Source organism: Magnolia sinica, chromosome 6 (assembly GCF_029962835.1).
Source record: "Magnolia sinica isolate HGM2019 chromosome 6, MsV1, whole genome shotgun sequence".
Taxonomy (NCBI): Eukaryota; Viridiplantae; Streptophyta; class Magnoliopsida; order Magnoliales; family Magnoliaceae; genus Magnolia; species Magnolia sinica.
In genome coordinates, this window is record NC_080578.1 from 81,731,993 (window position 1) to 81,743,818 (window position 11,826).

Below are 11,826 nucleotides of genomic sequence, written 5' to 3' on the forward strand. Positions count from 1 at the left end.
AGTACATTACCATTGATTGTTTACTACCCATTTACATGCATTTGCAGCTAATGCCCTAATGAATTACTCCTTGCAACCAAATCCAAAATCCAAAAGAAGTATAGATTTTTTCTTACACACACACACCCCGATTGTTAAGCTGCGCACTAGTTCGCACCTGCTCGCATGAGTTGGAACTCGTGCAAACTTTTTGAAAACTCATCATGTGTTACGTGACTCCAAAATAGCAGCACCTCATGGGGCCCCTCGGGCCCAATATTTACTTTGATGCAGAACTTTAGTAGGTCATGAAAAATGAAAACAGTTTCATCCCTTGATTCGTATTTCTCTTTGCCATGGCCCACCAAAATTTTAGATATGGGTGAAAATATGTCCCTTGGAGTTTCATGGGATTCCACATCACATGGACCACTCGGATTAGATGCCCATGACACGTGTGTGAAGGTGCGCACGTGTGCAGGTGAGCATGAGACTCTGTGTGTGCGTATCTATATATAACACACTGGTATTCCAAACGGATGACCTTAATGGTTTCGGTCTAATGGCCACTCTGACTTCATTCATGTATCCCATATGTTAGATTTCAGGTTTGATTTTCATGACCACGTTCCAACAATTTTCACTTTTGACCCGAAAACACTTCCATTTGTGAAAACTAAAAATTAAATAAAACACTTCTTACCACATATGCATCATACTACCACACCCTCTTAAAAAATAAAAAACAAACTGCTCATGTTGCAATTGTGGCCACCTTGGGCACATGAACAGGGAATTCATTGATCTCGTCCATCCATGGATTCTTCTCCTTTGCAGGATCAATGGTTCTGAGAGCCCGCCAAACCGCACTGTTACATTTGAAACCTGACCCAAACGCGATCTGCCACATACGGTCACCCTTTCGGACCCTTCCCTTCGATTCTGAATACGAGAGCTCATACCACAATGAACTACTAGAAGTGTTGCCAAATCTATAGAGAGTCATCCTAGAAGGCTCCATATGCCAATCACTTAAATCTAAATTCTTCTCTAGTTCATCCAAGACGGCCCGCCCACCTGCATGGATGCAGAAATGCTCGAATGCGAGCTTGAAATCAGGAATGTATGGCTTGATTTTCATTTTGAACGCCTTTCGTGCTACCAATGTCACGAAGAATAGAAGTTGTTCCGACATGGGTAGCACAAGCGGGCCGAGTGTTGTGATGTTGGTCTTGAGAGCTTCCCCGGCTACAGCCATTAGGTCTTTTGAGAGCGATACGCCGACTTTTCCCTTATCATCTTCTTCTTGGAAAACACAATTGAATGCCCGGTCATCGGAGCCCTTGTGGGTGCGGACCGTGTGGATGAGCTGATACTTTGAACGTCGACGGTCTGATCGCCGGTTTGAGAGGAGAATGGCCGCGCCGCCCATGCGAAAAAGGCAATTGGAGACGAGCATGGACCGATTGTTACCGAAATACCAGTTGAGTGTGATGTTCTCCATGCTCACTACCAATGCATAGGAGTTTGGGTGCACCTGTGGGTTGCATGGAAATATACATTAGACCATGGTTCAAAAACCAAAAACTCGACTCCACTCAAAAGTTTCGATTTGAATCAGTTCAATATTTAATAATTACAATTAAAAATACTAAGTACAAATCTATGTTTCTATGGCTATTAAATTGTTGGTTGTCCAATTGGTTAAAATGGTCCACTTGTTTGGGTTTGATTTCTTCCTTCATCACTCAAGTTCGAATCACCACGAGCCATGTCGATGACTCGACAAGTTTTCCCGAGTTGGGATCGAGTCAGACCCAAAACAGACTTTTGCAACTCATCCGAGTTTTCGAGTCAAGTTATCTAGTTTTAGAATTATGCATTAGAGTTAGGACACTTGGGCCCGTTTGGACGGGCACGATCATTTCCACAATTTGACATTTGGTTCAAAAAAATCGACTCAGACGGGTTTCGTTCTCTACGTTGGCAACATTAAACCCAAACAACCCCCCACGAAATATACTCTACTGAAATTTTGATTTGGGGTACATCCAAACACACCCTCTAGATGAAAGGGTAGTTTTGTAAGTGATTGATTCTATCTTTGGGTGTGAAAGATAAAAAATGGCAAGGGTATTTTCGTAATTTTCAGGATGCCTGTATTTATTGTAAAATGTGATATTTGATATTCTAACCCGTATCACGGCTTGATATAAAAGCACCTAGAAATGACACATACTAAAGATATTAACTTAAACTAAAACTGACTAAATCGTGGACCCCACTGCCACAAAGTTATATTTTAAAATTCAGATTAATCGTATCCTCTGCTTTTAGACCATATTTTCAAATAAGATGATGGAATATTTTTTCATTCTCAATTGTACAATAAATGTCCAAAAATATAGTAGTTAGATGATCGAATAATATTAATTTTTGGTACATAAAACATCTAAGTTGGAGCTCATAACTTGGATGGTTTAAAATGTATGCAACATGTGCAAATTTTCAGTAATTTCTGTCTGTCTGAGTATCGAAGTGACAGTTTGCCAGAGTATTTGTGTTGTGAAAAATGCGATGGAAACCACGTGCTTACAGCTGTACCACTCACATGGCCAGGTAGAAATCAGACACATGTGGTTGGCGCCTGCAGCTTTGATTCCGCACATTGTAAGCCAATCACATGGATTATATGACTTTCGGTTGTTCGACCAGGACCACGCTGGATGGGACAAGGGTGTTCCTGCACTACGATGATAGGTGTGGCCCACCATCATTGTTCGTGATAAATTAACTTCAAGACATGCAACAAAACTTGAGGTGGATTTAAAACACAAGTGAGCCATACAAGGGTTTCCTCCTGTTTAAACCTTCTACTTTGATGTTTGTATGCTATTCAAATCGTCTATAAGGTCATTCCCACTGGGATAAAGTGAAAACAAGAAAAACATTTACCTAATACAGAAAGTTTGGGGCTTCAAAAATATAGCAGCTGTGATAGCTGAATCCCCTCATGTGGCCCACTTGAATTTTGGATCTACTTTATATGGATCCTTACTATTTCCTCGTGTCGCACTTTTTTGTCACATGCCCTAAAATAAGCTCTTAAAATGATTGAACAAGTGGATTTCTTACAAATATCAAGGTGGCCCACTTAGCATCCCAGCCCTCCATCTTAGTGGATCCCAGACGTCTCGGTGGGCCGACCTTGATATATGTGCATTACACCCACGCCGTCCATTTATTTTGACAGCTTATATTTGGATGCGATTCCAAAAATGAACTAGACCCATACCTTGGATGGACCACACCTTACGAAACGGTGGTGATTGAATACCCATCATTAAAAACTTGAGGAGGATCACTGGAATATTTGCTTGGCCATGATGGACCACGTAGATATCAGCTTCATCCAAAACTTTTGTGGCTCTCGAGAAGTTTTTAATGGTTAATCACCACGGTTTCCTGTTGTGTGGTCCACCTGAGATCTCGATCTACTTCCTGCATGGGGATTCCTACAGATCTAAGCTGTGTGAGGCCTACTGTAATGCATGTGTTATATCCACATAGCCCAACCCATCTTCTATATAATTATAAAACTTTAGGGTATGCACAAGGATTAAGTGGACGACACCACAAGAAGTTATAGAGATTGAACACACACCCTCCAAAACTTCTTGAGATAACAAAAGGTTTAGATGAGCTGATATTTGGTTTACCCTTCATCCAAGTCTAACGAATATCACTGTCAGCCCTAAGAATATTTCAACGGTGGGCATCATTATTTCCACTGTTTCATGTGGTGTGGCCCACTTGACCTTTTGATCTATCTTAGTTTTGGACTCATGCCCTAAAATTAGCTGAAACATAGATGAACGGTGTAGATACAGCACATGCAGCTAAGACTACAGGGCAATCTACTTTGCAAAAAAACGCCTGTGATATCATATGTATCATTCATTATCTCGTACTGATCATCAGAGGAATGTTATTAATTTTGCTCTATTTAAAAATCTGCCTCGGTCCAACTGATTGTATCACAAGTTAATGTCCACCCACCATTAACTTCCAAACTATTAAGTTTATGTGAAATCCAGCCCGTCCAATAGGGTTAGCCCATCATGATGATAAATTAATACAAAAATCAGCCTTATCTACTCATCATATGGGGCACACAATAAAAAACAATCTTTTACCATTGATAAATAGTAAAATATAAGTGTGGCCCACTTTATTAGTGGATACGGTAGATTTTTACAGAAGCTGATCCTTGTGTTAGGTCCAACCTATTTGACAGGTTAGATTTCACACATACATGAAAGGTTAGAGAGGGAGCGGAGTGAATAATGGTTAGTGGTGGTGACTCTTCAAACACACGCACAGTGATTTTTCCTTTTGAATTCGGGCCGCCAGCTATTTCAATTTTAACCATACATTTAAAAGGCATTAATTGAATGGCTAGGAATTCTCAACCAATGGGACCCACAATTCAAATGGTCTGGATAAACGCAAGTCAGTACAAATATGCGAGGAAGACGAGTCACCACCATTTATTAAATGGTGCATCACTTACATAGGATTCTACCCAATGTTTCAGTTGTTCTCAAGACAGTACACCAAAGGAGAGCATATACTATCTCTCGATCTTCTTTTAGATAATCGACTCGACTATATCTATACACCAAAAAATGGTGTAGAGCTTGAAATCTGATATTCCTACAAGAAAGCAAATGTAAAAATGTAAAAATAAAAAATAAAATAAAATACTCACTTGCAGCAGCTGTTTGGCAAGGTCGATTGAAATGAGACCAGCACTGCAACCCATTCCACCAAGATTGTAACTTCTAATGTTGCCTCTAAGCTTGTAGTGATTCACAATCATAGCAGAAAGAGATGGTGTAGGATTGAAAAGGCTACAATTCACCACCAAAATCCCAATTTCCTTCGGATTTATGCCTGTCTTCTCTAAAAGCTGATCAACGGCTCCAAACATCACCATCTCCGCCTCCTTCCTCGCTTCCGCCATACATGGATTCGGCGGCACCGTCATGACTGCCTCAGGCAAATACGTCGACTGTCCCAATCCCGATCGTTCCAAGATCTTCTTCTGGAACCCCAAATTCTCCTCGGTGAAAGTTCCGGTCAGCCTAGACCGTTCGACGAAAATCTCACGCGTGCATTTACGGTCGTCACTGGGCTTATACAATGAGAAATTGACTAAGTAGACAGCGCGCGGACGGGTCATGAAGTAAGCAGTAGCGAGGAAGACGAGAAGGGTAGAACAGAGGACTACTGTCACGAGATTGTATTGAAGGTGTTCCCAGAGCTCTTCGAGATCTTTGAGGGTGAGAGTAGAGAGTTGGGCGGAAACTAAGAAGAGGAAAGGAGTGAGAAAGAGGTACATGGCATGGGAGATGAGATAATGGTAACCAAGCTTCACATACTTTAGTTTTACAGAAATAAGGAAATTGGGGAGAGTGTTTTTTCTCTTGTTTTGAGAGATTTCGGTGGAAGAAGCTGTTTCCATTTCTGGGTTTTTCTTATCATCCGTCATACTCTATTTAGAAGAAAGAGGGAAAACGGTAGACACCCCAAATTAAAGAATGAAAGCTGAAGTAGCTTTTTCAATCTGAACGAAATTCAAAGAGAGTAATGAATTGAAGCCTAGTTTTAGAAATAGGGTAGAAAGTCTTATATGTATCAAAAGAAGGAGAGGATTAAAAGGGGTTTATTTTGTTGGGTGGTGGAGATTTGGAAGGAAGAAAGAAAACCCAAATCCAATTTTGGATTTGGGCTTGTAAGAAAAGCACTGGAAAAGATAGAAAGAGAGATGGTTTGGAATGGAGGAACATATGGGAGGAGAGAGTGAAGTGAAGGGCGCTTGGGAAGGGGGAAGATTGTTGGGATTTAAAAGGGCGTGGAGAGAGAGAAGATGCAACCACCCCAACGAACTGAAATTGAATAGACCGCGGGGCATTGAATTCGCCAGCCGGAGGATTCGCCGGCTTCGGACGCTGTCTCTAGCGTCTATATTTTTGACTTCTTTCTTGTAGGAATTTACAAGACAGCCACTGACTTTTCGCCGGCTGGAAGAGTGCTCTCGTAACGGACGCGGATTTCTGGGAAAGACGTTCGCTGTAAGTTCACGCGGTTCATGCGCAAGGATGCTGGGTGCGGCCCACTGAAATGTATGTGAGAAATCCATTCCGTCCATCCCTTTTGAAGGATCATTTTAGAACGTTCGACAAAAAATAAGGTGGGTAAAAAACTCAAGTGGGTTACAATAGAGGGAAAATTGGGGAAAGAAATTCCGACCGTTGAAACCTTACTGGGCTCTACATTGATGTTGATATGATATCTACACCGTTTATAAGGTCATTTCCATTGGTATTAAGTGAAAACGTAAACAATATAGCCTGATACAAAACTTTTAGGGCCCGTTTGGCCGGTCGGATTGGAAGGGACTAGATGGTATTGGAAGGGATTGGAAGTTAAATCCCGAGATTGGCCAAGCGTGCCAAACAGAGCCGGTGATCTGATCCCAATCCCATGGATCGTAAGACAATCCACTGGCAACGCCATCATTACCTTTAAATTCCATCTAATCCACCCTAATCCGCTCAAATTTTCCAGTGACGTGTTTGGTTAAGGGATTTGAAGGGATGGGAAGGTTTAATCCGGGGATTGGCCGGGCGTGCCAAACAGACTGGTCATAGGAATCTAGGGATATAGCAATCCCATGGATCTTAAGACAATCCACTGACAACCCCATCATTACCCAGAGATCCAAGCCATCCACCCTAATACCATTCAATCCCTTCTATTCCACCCGGCCAAACGGGCCCTTATGGTCATAAGAATGATTCAACGGTTCTCAATGAATTCCCACCGTTTCCTCTCATGTGGCCCACTTGACTATTGTATACACCTTATTTTTGGTCTTTTAAGTTCTAAAATGAGCTCGAAAAACGGATGGACGGGATGGAATTCTCACAAACATCACTTTGGGCCCCACCAGGAACTTCACTTCCTGTGAAAGGCTTTAGCAGGAAATCCGCGTCCGCAGCAGATGGTACGGAGGCCAGCATCAGTACTTACATGTGGTTTTTTTCATTAGTTTTTAACCATTCAGATGTTTGGAAAAAACATAGATTTGTCACCTACTGATAATCAAACTGATCGAATGATCCTTACCGTCAGATTGATGGACATTCTTTTGTTGAATTTTCACCGTTTGCTGCTTCTGCTTTTAGAGTGCATAGATGCCCATCAATCAACCATGTAGTATAATGCCTTCAATGTGAAGTTTGAAGTACAATCCATCTACGGTGGGTCCTACTATTTGAACGATTTGGATTTGAGGTTCATGCCACGTGTACGGTGCGGTGAGGACGGGCGCCCTATTAGAGGGAGTTATTTGATACTCCGGCAGAGAGTGATGATTCGTGCACATGCACTGCAGAGTCCTATACACTTGGTTTAAGTCATCTTAAACGGTCCATATCGGTGGGACCCACTGTAGATATGCAATGACCATGAAATCGGATTGATTCGATGAACGTCGCAGCTGATTAATGACCATTTATTTGTTTTCATTGACCATTTTTCATACTAAGCGTGAAAGGACGTCCACCAATCGGTCAGTGATCACTACATCAATCCATGTACGTTGATGACTCGTAGAAATTGGGCCCCACTTTTTGGTCGGTTTAGCTGGGTCACGTGTACAATTTCTGAGTGCATACGTGTGGACCTAGGTCTCCGTCTTACTGAAAATTGTAGTTCGCATATCAATGGCCCACCATGATGTTTGTGAGAAATCCAACACAGATTATCCACTTTGCAGCTCAAGGAAGATTCAAACCCCAAGTGGGCCACGCAACAAGAAACAGTGAAGAATAAATTCCACCGTTCAAACATTTATTAGGCCACATGAGCTTTAGATCAGGATGATATTTTTCTTTTTTTGTGTCGATCTAAGTGAGAAGGAACTTTAAAAAGGTTTGGACAGCTTATAAACATCTAGTGGACCCGGAAAGGTATCAACGGCAGGCGTTTCCCTCCCTACTTTTTTACGTCTGTCTGCCCACTTGAGTTGGATTTCTACAAATGTTACAGCAGGCCCCACCTTGCTGCCAAGGCAGATTAATGCCGTTCAAGGGTTAGGCATTGGCTAGCCAGCCAGCGAGACCAGGTTTGTGAGAAATCCACTTCATCCATTTTTATTTTTTTTTGCCGGCTAATATTAGGGCATGAAAAGCCGGATCCAAAACTCAAGTGAGCCACTGTGAACGCCGGCAGGAAAATTTCCTCTAAAGGATGGGCCACTGAATGATCGAGTCAGATTGTGTGAAGGTTGCCTGAGTCCGAACGATGAATATATACATGTGGTGATAGATATAAAATTACTGTATGCGAGTCAGATTGTGTGAAGGTTGCCTGAGTCCGAACGATGAATATATACATGTGGTGATAGATATAAAATTACTGTATGCTTAGTTGATGCAGGCAATAGCATGTGAAGGCGGAGTTTTATTTAGATTCAATAAAATCTATAACTAAGACTTTCATATGTGAACCTAATATAGGGGTTGAGAAAAGAAGGTTACTGATTTTAATGCTGTGGTTGATAAGTGCAGTAGCATTTGAAGGCCAGACTTGAAGCTTATCTAGATCCAACGAAACCCATATCTAAGACCTCCATACTTGAATCCCACATATGGTTTGAGAGTAGAGGCTAATAATTATGCTTATATAATTCGTAATACCTCATGCAACTTAGTCATATTCATGTATTGATCGGGGTTGCCACTAGCCAAAATGAAGACTCTAGAATCTACAATCGATTAGAATCCGTTGAATTGATTAGAGATCGGGAAAATTGAAGAATTCTTGATTTGAGTGACTCTTGGATAGATATGTACTATGGATTTCAAGGGCCTATGTTACGGAAAAAGAAGATGTTGGGCACCCTTTTATTGCCCGTGTCAAACACAATTTATATTTTGCTAAGTTGTACACTTTCAAAGGAGATTCAAATAACTTTTAGTAAATACTAAGCCTTAAATGTCTAAACTATAAAACATAGACGAAAAGCGGAAATAAAATAGTAAAAAGGGTTTTTTGATGGAAATGTAGAAAAGTAAAAGAAAATAGAGCTTTTGGTTACTCATTTAAGTAATGTTTTTTTTTTTTTTTTGATGCAGAAGATCCTCAAGAGAGGTGACTATAGAACATACTTTATGTGATATCAAAGCAAAGCCTACTAACTCAGGTGTTCAAAGCAGGGGGTTGGAATATATACACTAAAAAATGATAGATCAAGAATACGATATTGGCTTTAAAGTTGAAATAAAATAGAAAAGATCGAAAGGCAGGAAGAGAACAAGAGAACAAAGAGTCAGCGTCTCTATCTCTATCTCAGAACTCTCTCAAGCTCCCTTGGCTTACTAGGTCTCGACCACAGAACTTTGCTTCTGCCTCTGAAGGCCTCTCCCTTTTTGAAGGCGAGCCCCCATTTTTATAGGCATTTAGAAGGGTAGGTTCGGGCTTCATGAATCACGTGCTTGGTTTGAAAGATAGGTTCATGTCAACCACGCCATCACATGGTTTATGGATAGGTCATGGATGGGTCGTGGATGGGCAGAAGTGTTGAGTCACAAGCTCAGGGAAACCAAACCAATGAGCAAATGGGCAAGCCAGCAAGCGGACAAGCGAGCCAGGTGTGGTTTTGAGCAAAGATGATGGTGTGTCCACTACATTTGTGCAAAGACAATGGAGCTACCACCGTTTGCCCCTCTTTGGCAGAGGTTAGGGTATAACCAAATGTTGAAGCGAGTAAACATTCTTCCTAGATTGGATGAAGAAGCAATTGAATCTTTCACTTGTCAGAGTGTCGTGATCGAGAAGTTTGCTTGGTTAGAAGCTTAACTCAGACAATTCACAATGGTGGGAAAAATGTTAGAATATTTGATTGCAACCCATTCATACCGTTGATTGGCGTACATATCTAAGAAATCTACTGGTTTGGATGTTTGAATAGTTAGAGCCCCTACGCATGCGACCTTACAAGAATAACACACGTTGGATTTGAAAGAGTAGTTTTTCCGATGCTGTAAATCCTATAGGATCTCTTGCAGGCATATTGTTTGTAATTGGTAGTTGCTTGCACTATTTACGGCTCTGCGAATCTCCCACATTACAATGTAGTAATTTTGTAAGTGTCCCCAACTAGAGTTGTCTAGATTTTGCTTTATCTAATCATATTCTGGATTTTATCAATGTGGTTTGTAAAAGTTAATTTTGCAAGTGGGATCGTGGCGACGCTAATAAACGTATCAAAACAAACTATTCTAGATCTTTTCTTAGGATGATTGGCACAAAGCTATGAGTTCAGGTTGGCCATCTTATCTTTGTTTTTTTTTTTTTTGTTAAGCAAACATACTTACTTTTGGTTTTCGCATAGATATTACGTTTACAGAGTTTGGTCTTATGGTATGGCTTGGGATAGATTTGATCCATCATACAACGACTAATAAGTTTCGATCGACACTTTGGGCATTCAAGATCTGGGGTGATCGATATGTATCAATCCAATCCATTATACTATGTCTAATGGACTCGATCAAAGCATTAGACGGCCAAGATCAGAGATGTTGGACGAAATGGGATGGACCTGATTTTCCACCCAGCGTCCAAAAGGTCTTTTTGAGAAATTTGGATGGTCGGAATCAGGGTTTGAATGATGTGGACGATGCGGATCCGATCCGGCATATGACATCTAATGCCCTCGATTGACACTCTAAATGGTCAATATTGGAGATGTTGGATGAAATGGGATAGACATGATTTGACACCCGACATTTAAAAGTTTTTTTTTTTTTTTTTAATTTGGATGGTCGGAATCAAGGTTCCCTTATTAAATGATGCATATAAATGAGATGGATGCAAATGTGTGTTATGATGAAATGCAATGCATGAAGCGATAAAATGGAGTGGACCTGATCCCTCATCTGACATCCAAAAAGGCTCTAAGTGGATGTGGGACGGTCAAGACCAGATATCCACTGGGGAAATAAAAAAAAATATGAACGCATGGAATGAAATGGATTGATCTTATATGTCATCTGACGTCCAAAGGATTCCAAGTGGATGCGAGACAGTTAGGATTTGGTTTCTACTGGGGGAAAAAATGCATGAAATGAAATGCAACAGATCTAATCTGTCATCAGAAGTTTAAAGAGCTCCATGCAGATGTGGGACGATCAAGATCATATCTCCGCTGTGTAAATAAAAGAAAAATGCATGGAATGAAATGGAACGGATGTGACTTGTCATCCGACATCTAAAGGGCTTAAAATAGATGCGAGATGGTCAAGTTAGGGATCCACCAGGGAATGGAACAATGCTGAAATGAGATGTACAATGTGTGTGAATGCATGATATATGTCATGTGCTTGATGTGTATGATGTGTGATTGATATGTAAATTTGATCTGTCATACAACGTCAGTATGCCTAGATCAGAGCATTTGATGATCAAGATCAAAATATGGTAATCGATGGAATGGATCTGATTCGTCATACGACGTCCGAAGGGCTCTAAATGGATGCGACATGGCTAAGATCATGGATCCTGATGAAATGTGATGCATGCATGGGTGATGGATATGCAGATCCAATCCATTATACAACATCTGAATGACTTCAAATGGATGCAGGACGGTCAAGATCAGGGATCCTGATGAAATGTGATGCATCCATAGGAGATCGATATGCAAATCTGATCCATCATACGACGTCCGAAGGGCTTTAAATTGATGTGAGATGGTCAAGATCAGGGATCCTG

The 11,826-nt window shown here is 41.0% G+C and overlaps 1 protein-coding gene across 1 annotated transcript; it reads right to left on the reverse strand.

The window, feature by feature from the left end:
* Nucleotides 1-645: 645 nt before the first annotated feature.
* On the reverse strand, nucleotides 646-5,876 carry LOC131248931 (3-ketoacyl-CoA synthase 11-like). The gene is made up of 2 exons (XM_058249457.1): nucleotides 4,751-5,876; nucleotides 646-1,516 (listed from the first exon to the last, which is right to left on the reverse strand). Exons 1-2 carry the CDS (start codon nucleotides 5,531-5,533, stop codon nucleotides 734-736), a joined length of 1,566 nt encoding a protein of 521 aa, XP_058105440.1. The 5' UTR covers nucleotides 5,534-5,876; the 3' UTR covers nucleotides 646-733.
* Between the last annotated feature and the right edge of the window lie 5,950 nt (nucleotides 5,877-11,826).